The sequence below is a fragment of the Marmota marmota genome, unplaced genomic scaffold, assembly GCF_001458135.2.
Source record: "Marmota marmota marmota unplaced genomic scaffold, marMar, whole genome shotgun sequence".
NCBI lineage: Eukaryota > Metazoa > Chordata > Mammalia > Rodentia > Sciuridae > Marmota > Marmota marmota.
The window spans coordinates 12,172,729-12,186,850 of NW_026000205.1; the positions used below are offsets into that span (position 1 = coordinate 12,172,729).

The window sequence follows — 14,122 nt, forward strand, 5'->3', positions numbered from 1 at the left end:
AAAAAAAAAAAAAAAAGAAGAGTGCTGTCATGAGTTCTGTGAGTTGGTCTAACAAATTATAGAGGGATTCTGAGGTGCTAATTATATTCTATTCTTGTCTCCAGGGGTGGTTAATACTTGAATTTTTTTAAAGTAAGAAAGGTGGGGCTGGGGTGGTGGCTCAGTGGTAGAGCATTTGCCTAGCATGTATGAGGCACTGGGTTTGATTCTCAGCAATGCATATAAATAAATAAAATAAAGGTCCATGACAACTAAAAAATATTTTAAAAAAAGAAAGGTGCTCTCTACATTTTTAAATGAAAGAATGAACTATTAAACTCAGGACAAGCTGTTCAAAGAAGTTAATTAGAAAACAGATAAAATGAAAACCAGTACAAGAAAGAAAAATAAAATATACACACATTTACACATGTATTTTCTAAGATTCTTCTATTATAGAATTTGAAATACAGCATATCTTAAGAAGAAACAAAATTTTAAATATAAAAAGATAACTGTTTTGGAAATAAAGAAAGGTATTTACTCTCATAGATTGGGGAGAAAGTATAGGAGAAAAAAAGCATGAGAGCTCACATAGCAGAGGGGAGCTTTTACCCTCTGAGGGGAGCTTCCTGATAAAATCTCTAGAGGGAATGTCTCTTCCTGGCCCTGTTCCTGTCTTATCATCTCTCACCTGAACACAGGCCTCTGGTCAGCTTTCTGTCAATCATCCAGGACTCTTTTCCTTGTTCCAATAAGGAGATCACAGCTGGCTTAGAATTGGAAAGTGCTGCTCACAAGAAAAGATATGGGACATGGTTATCCTGTGGATGTCCCAGGAATCAGATCCAGTCCCTTGGTGATCAAGGAAGAGATGTCACTACAGGAAGGACCAGAGGAAGATGGAGAAGATGAAGCTTCAGCCACAGCCCATTGGAGCTGCCCATTTTCAATTCTTCCATTCCATTCCAACTCAAACCATTCCTTGGGGAACAGAGAGCATAAATTCAGCTGGTTACCTGAAGTGAAATATTCATTTGCCCAAGGATGGATTATGAATTTGGGTGGGTAGTTATTCTCACCCACTGAAACCAGGTTTCTGAAATTCTCCAACATCACTTCTTTTTTTTTAAGAGAGGAGAGAGAGAGAGAGAGAGAGAGAGAGAGAGAGAGAGAATATTTTTAAATATTTATTTTTCAGTTTTCGGTGGACACAACATCTTTATTTTATTTTATGTGGTGCTGAGGATCGAACCCAGTGCCCTGCGCATGCCAGGCGAGTGCGTTACTGCTTGAGCCACATCTCCAGCCCTAAGTGTGAAAATTTCCATTCAATAAAAATATGTGTTTAAAAATAAACATTAAATACATTTTTTACACAGACAAAACCTGAGAAACTCTCTCCAACAAACGTATTAAAAGTTCTTCATACTGAAGGGAAATATCAGATAGAAACAGATCTGCATGAAAGAATGTGGAATACCAAAAGGGTGAATAGGTGAATAAATATGAAAGGATTTCTCTCCTCCTGACTTTTTTTTTTTTTCAAGTGCTAGGGATGGAACCTAGGTCCCAGTTACATGCTAGGCAAAAAAAGCACTCTACCAGTGAGCTACACCCCTAGCTCATAAGAACTTTTTTTTTTTTTTTGGTATCAGGGATTGAACCCAGGGGTGCTTAATCACTGAGCCATATCCCTAACCCTTTTTTTAATTTTTATTTTTGGTACCAGGGGTTGAATTCAGGGGCACTCAACCACTGAGCCACATCCTCAGCCCCATTTTATATTTTATTTAGAGACATGGTCTCACTGAGTTGCTTAGGGCCTCATAAGTTGCGAAGGCTGGCTGTGAACTTGTGATCCACCTGCCTCAACCTCCCGAGTCACTGGGATTATAGGTGTGCATCACCATGCCTGGCATAAAAGAACTTCTGATAGTTATTTTACTTTATATTTATTTTCCTTACAGACTATTTATGATTTCAAGCAAAAAAATCTCCATCCATATATATATATATATATATATATATATATATACACACACACACACACACACACACACACACACATACACCCACATACCCCCCCACACATATATTTACATGTGTGTGTATACACATGCATATACATATACATACACACATTTATATAAAATACAACATACACACATATATTATACATATACCATGAGGCTTATAGCATATATAGAAGCAAAATTCATAAAAACAAGATCATAAGTGCAGGGGAATGATAAATGGGAATCTATGCTGTGGTTCTTAGAACTACAATAAGTAATACTGTGCAACATACTCGTTAAGGCAAACACTAAAAACTTATACAGTTATATTACACTTATATAGTTAGAAATTAAAGTGAAGAAAGGAGATAAAGCACTGGGGATTTTGCTCAATGGTAGAGCACTTGCCTAGCATGCCAGAAACCCTAGTTTCAAGACTCAGTACTAAAAATAAAAACAAAACAAACAAACAAACAAAAAACAAAACAAAGAGAGAGAGAAAGAAAGAAAATAAAATGGTAAACTTAAAATACTCAATTTAATAATTACCATAAATAATTAAATGAACTAACATTCCAAACAACAAACACACTGTCAGGCTGGATTTAAAAAAAAAAAAAAGCAGGACCCAAACATTTAAGTTGTTTAAGAATCACATTTTATATTTAGAGTAGGAAATAGATTAAATGTAAAAGTATAGTTAGGGGCTGAGGGCATAACTCAGTAGTTGAGTGCTTGCTAAATATTTGTGAGGCCCTGAATTGAATCCCCAATACCACCCCCCCGACCCACACACACAGAAAGTGGATAAAGATGAATCAAAGACTAAACAACAGAAATCTAATTTGGCTATATTAGTATTAGGGAAGATTCACTCAATAGGAAGAAGTATAAGACAAAATAAGAACGTCATAATTGTAAGAGGATCAACTCATTAGATAAATATAGCAATCCTAAATATGCACACAACTTAAATGGCATAAAAATTCTGAGGCAGCTGGCACACACCTGTAATCCTAGCAGCTAGGGAGGCTGAGGCAGGAGAATTGTGAGGCCCTAAGCAATTTATTGAGACCCTGTCTCTAAATAAAATATAAAAAAGGGGCTGGGGATATGGTTCAGTGGTTAAGTACCCTGGGTTCAATTCCTGGTAACCCCCCAAAATTCATGAGGTAAAATAAAGAAAAATGAAATTATGTCATTTGTAGGAAAACGTATGGAACAAGAGACCATCATGTTAAGCAAAATAAGTTAAACTCAGAAGGTAAAGAGTCATATGTTTTCTCAGGGCTGGATTAATAGCTCAGTGGTAGAGTGCTTGTCTAGCACATGTGAGGCACTGGGTCGAACCTCAGCACCACATAAAAACAAATAAATGAAATAAAAGTGTTGTGTCTGTCTACAACTAAAAAAAAAAAATCATATGTTTTCTCTCATAAGCAAAAACTAGAGAGGAAAACGGAAAATAAAAGTGGGGGCAGGGATTTTATGAAAATCAAAAGGAGATCAGTAGAGGAAAGGGACCAAAGGGTGAGAAATCAAGAAGCGGGGGGAGAAGTGTTGGGAGTGGTATTGGTTAAAGTTTATTATTATGTTGTGTGCATGTATGAATATTTAACAAATCCCATCATTATGTACAACTTTAATGCACCAATAAAAAAAGTGGAAAAAATTCATGAGGCAAAAATTGACATAATTAAAAGTAAAAAAGATATATTCACAGTTATAGTACGCTTTTTTTTTTTTGGTACCAGAGATTGAACCCAGGGGTGCTTAACCACTGAACCACATCCCCATCCCTTTTATTATTTTATTTTGAGACAGGGTTTCATTAAGTTACCAAAGGCCTTGCTAGGTTGATAAGGCTGCTTTGAAGTTGCAATCTTCCTGCTTCAGCTTTCCTAGCTGTTGGGATTACAGGGATGTGCCACTGCGCCAGCTAGATTAGATCAAAATTTAAATGTTCTCTTGAAAAGTGAATGTTACTGAGCTGGGAACTGTTGAGCAAGCCTGTAAACCCAGCAACTAAGGAGGCGGAGGAAGAAGGATCTCAAGTTCAAGGACAGCCTGGGCAACTTAGCAAGACCATCTCAAATAAAAAATAAAAAGGACAGGAGATGTATTCAGTGGTAAAATGGACCTGGATTCAATCCCCAGTATCAAAAAGGAAAAAAAGATAGTATTAATGGGCTGGGAATGTAGTTAAGCAGTAGAGCACTGCCTAGTGGCCCTAGTTGGACCCCCATCACAGAAGGGAAAGGAAAAAAAAAAAAAGACAGTATTACCATAATGAAAACACAATCTGGGCTTGGTGGCCCATACCTGTAATCCCATTGACTACAGAGGCAAAGGCAGGAGGATTTCAAGTTCAAGGCCAACCTCAGCAACTTAGTGAGACTCTAAGCAATTTAGCAAGACCCAGTCTCAAAAAAAATTTTTTAAAAAAAGCTAGGGTGTAGCTCAGCTCAGTGGTAAAGCGCCCAGTTAAATGCCTGGTACAAAAAATAAAGGACTTGTATCCTGACAATATTAAGAACTTATAGAATTCAATAAAAAGATAAATAATCCAATAAAAATATGGCAAAGAATTTGAACTGATGACAGGTGTGGTGGCTCACACCTGTTATCCCAGTGCTCAGGAGGCCGAGACAGGAGGGTTGAATTTTGACACCAGCCCAGGCAACTGAGCAAGAAAATCTTAAAAAAAAAAAAAATTGAACTGACACTTCACCAAAGATGATATTCACATATAAAAAATAAGTACTTGAAAAGATACCATCTTTGCTAGAGCAAATGGGAAAATGCAAACTAAAATCACAATGAAGGGCTGGGGCTGAAGCTCAGTGGCAGAGTGCTTGCCTAGTATGTGTGAGGCACTAGGTTCAATCCTCAGCACAACATAAAAATAAACAAACAAAATAAAGGCATTCTAACCATTTACAACTACAAAATTTTTTTTTTTAAATCACAATGAAATATTACTATACTCTTCAAATGGCTAAATTTAAAAATAGAACATACCAAGTACTAGCAAAGATGTGCAGGATCTAGAAATCTTATACACTGGCGTGGGAATGTAAATAGTATAAACAACCAGGTGTGTCATCCCAGTGGCTGAGGCAGGAGGATTCCAAATTTGAGATCAGCCTTAGCAACTTAGTGAGACTCTAAGCAACTTATCCTGTCTCAAAATAAAATAAAACTTAAAAAAAGAAAAAGAAAGAGCTGGAGATGTGGCTTGGTGGTTAAGGGGCCCTGGGTTCAATCCCTAATACTGAGGAAAAAAAAAAAGGTCAAATAAGTAAATAAATGGTAGTAACAAGCATTGATTATTTTATTAAATAAAATAGGCTGGGGGAAAACCGTTTGACTCTTTCTTAAAAAGTTAAATATGGGCTAGGCTGGGGTTGTGGCTCAGTGGTAGAGAGTTTGCCTAGCATGTGTGAGACACTGGGTTTGATTCTTGGCACTATATGTAAATAAATAAATAAAAAGATTCTCAACAACTAAAAAAAAAAAAAATTTGTATTTTATACCTATCCCACATGATACAAATGTTGTAATCCTACATACACTATAAAAAAAATCTGGATACAGAATATGTCTAGAATGATTTTTTTGTGTGTAAAAAAAAAAAAAGGGTGGTAGTAATATGTAATCATATTTGCTTATGTATGTAAAAAAAAAAAAAAAAAAACTCTGGAAATGACACACAAGAAACAATAACGGGCTGGGCATAGTGGCACACACCTGTAATCCCAGATGCTTGGGAGGCTAAGACAGGAGGATTGTGAGTTCAAAGCCAGCCTCAGCAATGGTGAGGGGCTAAGCAACTAAGTGAGACTCTGTCTCTAAATAAAATACAAAATGGGGCTGAGGATGTGGTCAAGTGCCCCTAAATTCAATCCCCGGTACCAGAAAAAAAAAAAAAGAAACAATAATGGTTATCTGCGCAGGTTGGGCAGATGGCGAGAAAGAAATTTCTTGTTTTTACATATTTATGTTTATATTATTATTATTGTTTTGCAGATAATGGGAATTGAATCCAGGACCTTGAACATGCTAAGCAAGTGCTCCACTACCAAGCCATTTAAAAAAAAACTATTTATTTATTCTAACTTGTTAAATATGACAGAATGCATTTCAATTCATAGTGCACATAGAGAGCACAATTTTTCATGTCTCTAGTTGTACACAAAGTAGAGTCACACCATCATGTCTTCATACATGTACTTGAAATGTACTTGGGATAATGATGTCCATCTCATTCCACCATCTTTCCTATTCTCCTGCCCCTCACTTCCCCTTCCCTCCCCTTTTCCCTATGTAAAGTTCCTCCATTCCTCTCATGCTCCCTTGTCATACCCATTAAGGATCAGCATCCTCGTATCAGAGAAAACATTCGGCATTTGGTTTTTTTGGGATTGGCTAACTTCACTTAGCATAATATTCTCCAACTCCATCCATTTACCTGAAAATGCCATGATTTAATCTCTTGTAATGCTAAATAATATTCCACTGTGTATATATACCATAGTTTATTTATCCATTCATCTACTGAAGGGCATCTATGTTGGTTCCACAGTTTAGCTACTGCTATAAATATTGATGTGGCTATGCCGAGCCATTTTTTTTAATCCACTGTTTTAATTGACTAATATTGAACCCAGGGTATTTTTACACTGAGTTACAACCCCCAGCCTATTTTATTTTTTACTGTGAAAAAGTGTCTTACTAAATTGCTAAGGCTGGCCTTGAACTTGAGATCATAAGGGCTGAGGATGTGGCTTTAGAGTACTCTTGAGTTCAACCCCCAATACTGCAAAAAAGAAAGGAAGGAATGAAGGAAGAAAGGATGAGTAAATTGAAGAAAATATATTTCCTTTACCTCAAAATCTGCTCCTGACAAGCAGCAATTCTCTTCATGAATTTGTAAAACATTTGATCTCCACTTTTAATTTTGGTCTTCTCATATTTTTCATTACCATCACTAAAAAAACTAAAAAGAGAAGCGGAAACCACCTTTGAGTGTGAATATTAAGAGTATTATAGGATTTAGAAGAGAAAACAAGATAATCCTCTTAAAAAAATTTGCTGCGGTGGTGCACTCCTATAATTTCAGTCTGTTGGGGCAGAGGCAAGAGGACCTTAAGTCAGCTCAGGTAACTTCGCAAGACCCCGTTTCAAAAAAACCCCAAAACCCGGCGAATGAAGTTCATTGGTAAGGCACCCTTGGGTCCAATCCCCAATACTCTTCCACACAACAGAAATAAAATAAAAGGGATCTGCAGATGTAGCTCAGAGATGAAAAATCCTCCTGGGTTCACTCTTCAGTATGATTTAAAAATTTTTTTATCAGGGGTTGGAGATATAGTTAGCTCAGTGATGGGGGCATGCTCAGCATGCACAAATCCTGAGTTCAATCCCCAATACAGCAAAAAAGAAAAAGCAAATACATACACAAAATTTAAATATCAAAAATATTTAAAGCCAGGAATGGTGACACATGCCTATAATCCCAGCCACTTGAAAGACTAAAGCAAGTGGATCACAAATTAGTGAGGCCCTCAGCAATTTACTGAGAACTTTCAAAATAAAAAGGCCTGGGGACGTACTTCAGTATTAAACCACCCCTGGGTTCAATCCTCAGTACCCCCCCAAAAAGTAGCTCATTACAGAGTGTCCCTGGGTTGGAGTATCAGCTTATAATATACATATGTAGCCTACTGGCTCACCATTCTCCCAAGCCATTTTCAACTCTGGGATAATCATTTAAAAAGTCCATAAGTAAAACAGACCTGGCAAAGAATTAGGTCAACTCTACAAATATCCTACTTTATATTATTACATAGCAAAAATGATCCTCCTGCCTCAGCTTCCCAAGTTGCTGGAATTATAGGTGTGCACCACTGCACCCAGCTACAAAAGGCTTGCCTCTGCTATGAAAAACATTTAAAAAGCCCAGCATGGTGGCATATGCCTGTAATCCCAAAGGATGTGGAAGCTAAGGCAGGAGAATCACAAGTTCAAAGTCAGCCTCAACAACTTAGTGAGCCCTAAGCAACTTAGCAAGACTCTGTCTCTAAAAAAAATACAAAAGCGCTGATGATGTGGCTCAGTGGCTAAGCACTTCTGCGTTCAATCCCTAGTACCAAAAAAAATTTTTTTTAAACAGAAAGGGTGCTGGGGATGTAGTTCAGTGGTAGAGCACTTGCCTAATATGCATGAAGCCTTGGATTTGATACTCAGTACCACAAAAAAGGAAGGGGTAAGAGAACACAGGAAAAAAAAGTTAAAGAAATAGTGAATGCATCTTCTGAAAACACTTGGCATCTCTAACTTCTGTCTGTTCATCTTGGTTCATTCTCTTTTTTTGGCAGGAGAGGAGGGTACTGGGGTTTGAACTCTGGGGTGTTTCAACACTAAGCTACATCCCAGCCCTTTTTATTTTTTATTTTAACATTTTTTAGTTGTAGATGTACATAATAACTTTATTATTTTTAATGTGGTGCTGAGGATCAAACCCAGTGCCTCACATGTGTGACACAAGCACTCTATCACTGAGCCACAACCCCAGTCCCTTTTTATTTTTTGAGTCTAGATCTTGCTTAATTGCTGAGGCTGGCCTGGAACTTGCAATCTTCCTACCTCAGGCTCCCGAGTTGATGGGATTCCAGGCATATGCTACCATGCCCAGTCATCCTGGTTCATTTTCTTGAGGGCATTTATAAATAGACCAAAGTAACTGCTGGGTATGGTGGCGCATGCCTATAATCCCAGTGACTCGGGAAGCTGAGATAGGAGGATTGCAAGTTTGAGGCCAGCCTCATCAATGTAGTAAGGGTAAGCAAATTAGCAAGACCCTGTCTCAAAATAGAAAGGGCTGGAATGTAGCTCAGTGGTACAGCACTCCTGGTTCCACTCCAAGTACCCCCAAAATATTTTAAGTTATAAAAGCTGTTCTTAAAAATGCTAAAGCAGGTAATTTTTTCTTCCTTATTTTTCTTCCTTTAAGATTTATAATGAATCTCATGTTTATACAAGCAATAAATGTAAAGAAGAGTTTGTTAATAAATAAATAAATAGACCAAAGTACCTTCATGCTAACTCAAGCTGGCTGATGAGGAGGTGCCCTCTGTTTGTGTATCCTATTCTCACTCAAGATTGAAGCAGAAAGATCCTACCACAAAAGTTCTGCCTGGAAAAGTTCCCCCAGGTACTAAGGTGAAACCAATTGCACCTACTATGGCAGCTTCTGGACCAAGTCACCTCTCAACTTCAGCAGCAAGCATTCTCACCTTTGGGAAAGCAACTGTTCCATGCCAATTCCTTCTCTCTGTTGATAGTCCCTCAGAAGGCTGTGGGCATGATCTAGACTGACCAAGTCTCTGTAATCATCCTCATCTACGACACAGATGTAGTAGGGCAGGAACTGTGGCACTACAGTAGGCAAGGCCATCCCTTCTGCTGGAGGTTCAGAATGAGTGGCATCCAGGACAGTGTCCTGCAGGTGCAGGTCTTGGAGCTGGGCAGTGCAGTCTGCATCTTTGGCAGAGTTAGACTCATGAACAAAATCCAAGGTAAGCTGTGGTGGAGGCGCCTCCTCACTGTCACTTCCCCAGTCATTTGCACCTTCACACCAGTTCTCAGCGACAAGGCCATTTTCTTGTTTCTGGAAGAATATCTGGCGAATAAGGTCCAATCACACTTAGGAGATTTCATATATTCCTTTGGCTTCAGCAACCCATCCCTTCAATTTCCTGAAGGAGCCTTCACCAGTCCCTCCAATTCATCTCCCCGAACTCCATCTACTACTTGATAGCATTGGTCAGAGGTGACTTAAATACCAGTATTAAGTATATACTTTTCAGGGGCAGAGTGTCAGATACAGCAAATGGTTTCTTCAACCATCTATTCCAAAATCTTTTTTGTTGTGCTTCATACATTACTAGATTGAAAGGAAAGAAGTTCAGTTCTCAGACTCCTTAGCAGCTACGGTTTCAGATATAATGAGAGGTATGCTTATGGGGCCCACCAGAGAGAGACATAAACTTGACATAGAGTGTGGTAAAAATACCAAGAAACAAAAGGAAGTCAGTCTATAAATATAGGTAGAACAAGACTGGAGAGCCAACAATTCTGTGACAAGGATGGCTTGCAGTTCACCAGATCACACCTAAGCTTCTGGACTGCAGGAGAGGTAGCCTGACAGATGGGCCAGTGGAGATAGGGGTTCAGGAGGTCATTCCTGAAATCGCCTCCTCCAGTCTATGTAATTTGTAAATATATAAATTCCGGTGTGAAGCCTGTTGGAACTAACAAGAGTTTTCTTTTTTATTTTTTCCCCCCAGTACTAGGACTGAACCCAGGAGGACTCTACTATTGCTACATCTCCAGTCCTTTTTATTTATTTCGAGATAGGGTCTCACTAAGTTGCCCAGGATGGCCTTGAACTTGAAGTCTTCTTGCCTCAGTCTCCTAAATAAATGGGTTTCCAGGCGTGCGCCACAACACCTGGACCATTTTATGGTTCTGAAAGAGCAAAACCAATTTCACTGTACCACAAAGAACACAGCTTAAAAATTGATTTTAAAAGATATTTTGGGAAATACCCTCATATTACAGCAAAACATAATGTCAATCACAATTACTTTACCTGTGCCTCTTTCTCATGCACCTGCAGGCACTGGGAGCGGAACACCTTCCAACTTCAGGGTAAAAACACAACAGTGAGAGCTCCACCCCGGACTCCCATCCCGCTAACCCGCCCCAAGCCCTCGGCGTTTCCCCCACCCAGCCCCAAGTCCCCCGTGTTCNTGCGCGCCCCGCTGTCGCCGCACTTGGGGCGCGCGCAAGAGAACACGTGCAGTAGCCGATGGAATGGGGAGCCTTCCAGCGGGCAGTACACCTGCACGACCAGAGTTTGTGGCTCCTTGCAGCGTTCACACACAGGCCTCGGCGCTGCTACGGCAGGCAGGGCATCCTAAGGAAGGGGGAAGCGCTCAGACCCCGACTCTGTCCCCGAACCTCTCCGCTGCCTCCCTGCGTACGTACTCCTCGCTGGCACCCGCCCACCCCACCTGCGCTCGCCCTCACCGGAATGCCACCCAGCTTGCTAGCAGTCCAGGCACTTGGCCCGGTAGGGCTGCCTTGCACTGCCAGGTCTCTAAGCCCGAGCAGCACCGGCTTCCGAACAGCCGCCATGACAACCTAGTTCGCACGTGAAAAGATGGGGTACGGCAGCTGAGAAGGTACAACTCTGCGCACGCGCATCATGTAACCAGCGAGACCCCGCCCAGTGAATAGGATGGGTTCTGAGAATGCTGAAGTCTCATTTTAAAGTGTTTGGGCTGGGTCAGGACTCTGCAGATAACTGCTGGTGTCATAGCTTTAAATGGGGGAGCGCCCAAACGTTGTGCCTTCTAATGTGCTGTGATAGGAAATACACACCATCTACCATGACGAGATCTTGCCAAAAAACTTTACCTAAAAATAAAATTTTAGGCCAGATAATGGTACCTTTGAGATTAGAAGCCCCCGGTTTTTTTTTCCCCTCCCTATTTCCTGGTTTCCATTCCAGCTTCCTCATTCTGAGAATGGAAGCTGAGTTGCTGCCCCAAAATTCTAGGCGGGTGGCAGCCAAGATTGAAAAACTGAAATTAGGGGGCTGGGGTTGTGGCTCAGCGGTAGAGCACTCGCCTAACATGTGAGAGACCCTGGGTTCAATCCTCAGCACCACATAAAAATAAATAAAATAAAGGTATTGTGTCCAACTTGCACGACCAGAAGAAAAACTGAAATTATAACTCTGGCTAGTACAGCCCAACTAAATCCACATACATATTTCTTAGTCTTTGTTCCTATAAATTATAAAGTTTCTGTAGGACTAAGGCAAATTAGCTGTCTTCCCAGTTTGGGCCAAATTGTGATCAAATTCATTTTTCTTTCCATATGTTCCCTCTTACTTCGGATTAACAATTCAGTTACTGGGGAACCCAGCAGCCTTTGGTCTGCAGTCCTGGTAACAGTATCTGCCCTTAGCTAGAAAAGAAAAACAAAGTCCCTGATTTTTGAGAAGTACATACTGAAATGTGTATAGATAAAATGATGTATCTAGGATACAACAAAAAGAAGTGGTATTGGGTAATAAAATTGGCCATGGGTTGGTAATTGTTAACATTTGATGCCAGGCACATGGAGGTCAGTCTGTATATCTTGGGAATTTTCCATACTGAAAGTGTTTTCCTTTTTTTTTTTTGTATGGGAAATTGAATTCAGGAAGACTTGACCACTGAACCACATCCCCAACCCTATTTTGTATTTTATTTAGAGACAGGGTCTCACTGACTTGCTTAGCACCTCATTTTTGCTGAGGGTGGCTTTGAACTCTTGAATCTCCTGTCTCAGCTTCCCAAGCTGCTGGGATTACAGGCATGTGGCACTATACCTGGTGTTTTCCCCGTTTTCTTCAGGAGGTGGGGGAGAGTACTGGGGATTGAATGCTGGAACACTCTACCACTAAATTACATCCCCCAACTTTCTCTTTTTCTTTTGAGGCAGGGTCTTCCTAAATTTACCAGGCAGGCATTGAATTTTGGATCTCCAACCTCAGTCTTGCAAATAGCTGGAATTACAAGCATGCAACACCACATCTGGCATAGTAAAAAATTAAAATGGCACAGTGTGAGTTAATTTCAAAAGCGTCATGCTAAGAGAAAGAAGTTAGATGCAAAAGACTGTTCTGGACAAGGCAAAACTTCAGGAAAACAGATCAATTGTGGCCAGGAATTGGGTTTTGGGGGAGGGATTGGCCACTAGGGGGTGCCATGAACTTTTTGAGATGAGAAGAATGTTTCTGTTGTGGTTACATGATTGTATACATTTGTCAAAACTCAAAAATTGTAAATCCCATAGTGGTATTTGTGCTTGTAATCCCAGGGGCTTAGGAGGCTGAAGCATGAAGATTGCAAGTTCAAAGCCAGCCTCAGCAACTTAGGGAGACTTTGTCTCAAAAAGTATAAAAGGGCTGGGGATGTATGTGGTTTCTTGGTTAAACAAGCCTGGGTTCAATCCCTGGTATCAAAAAAAGTAAAGCCCTCAAAATTGTATACCAAAGTTGAGTTTTACTGTATGTAAATTATATCTCAATAAACACGATATGTAAAAGCCATAAATTGTAGGGCTGGGGATATAGCTCAGTTGGTAGAGTGCTTGCCTTGCATGCACAAGGCCCTGGGTTCAATCCCCAGCACCACAAATAAATGTAAGTTGCAAAAGCACTATTTCAAGATTCATAGATCCAAGATGTGTAAAGGAAACGTGTTTGCAAGGACCTGTACTTCAGAGGAAGCACCAACCTTGCAATGTTGGACTCCAGCCCCCACCTGCCACTTTCCTTGGTTACTCCTAGAGTTTGTCACTGCCAACCTGACAGCTTTAAAAGACTGTGAAGTCTGACCTTGATATTCCCTTCAAGTCTAGCTAGATTGGACAACTTGCAGGTATAGATTATTATTTTAGCTAATTCCCAAGATATTTTAAAGTTATTACAAGAAGTAGACTTCAGAATTCTTATTCTTTGCTAACCCAAGAATACATTCTCTAACAGGTAGTGACCTCTCCTGCACATATTTTATCTGCTTACCTCATAATACTACTAGTCTCTTCATGCATGTGTCACATGGGGCTGGGATTTCAATCTAGGGCCTTGAACATAGTGCTAAGCATATGACTACTATAGTTTTGGGTTTCTGTGAGATTTTGGGGAGTACTAGGGATTGAACCAGGGGTATTTTACCACAGAACAATATCCTCAGCATCACCCCCACCCCCTGCAACTTTTTTTTATAATTTGAGATAGGGTCTCATTAAATTGCTTCAGCTTCCTGAGTAACTGGGATAAAAAGGTATGACATAATGCCTGGCTTGCCTTCTCTCTTTAAGAACAAAAAATACAGATCTTGGATGTGTTTCTGTCTTTAAGAAGGCATGTGACCAAGCCAGACTGAAGTGGGTGACTTAACCAGGTACAGTGGTGCACACCTGTAATCCAAGCAACCCAGGAGGCTGAGGCAGGAGGACCACAAGTTCAAGGCCAATCTCAGTAACTTTGATCCTATCTCAAA

General features: G+C 40.0%; 1 protein-coding gene across 2 annotated transcripts in view; it reads right to left on the reverse strand.

Annotated features, from left to right (window-relative positions):
• Positions 1 to 11,677, reverse strand: part of Pdcd2l (programmed cell death 2 like) — a 20,187-nt gene extending 8,510 nt beyond the window's left edge. The window contains exons 1-5 of one of the 2 annotated variants that reach the window (XM_048790958.1): positions 11,094 to 11,677; positions 10,816 to 10,980; positions 10,654 to 10,707; positions 9,296 to 9,669; positions 6,886 to 6,996 (exon numbers count right to left, since the gene is read on the reverse strand). In XM_048790958.1, the coding sequence (XP_048646915.1) occupies positions 6,886 to 6,996; positions 9,296 to 9,669; positions 10,654 to 10,707; positions 10,816 to 10,980; positions 11,094 to 11,201 (812 nt within the window). In that variant the 5' untranslated portion in view covers positions 11,202 to 11,677. Of the gene's footprint in view, positions 1 to 6,885; positions 6,997 to 9,295; positions 9,682 to 10,653; positions 10,708 to 10,815; positions 10,981 to 11,093 lie in introns of both variants that reach the window. The other variant, XM_048790957.1, reaches the window with a different exon arrangement.
• Positions 11,678 to 14,122: the final 2,445 nt, after the last annotated feature.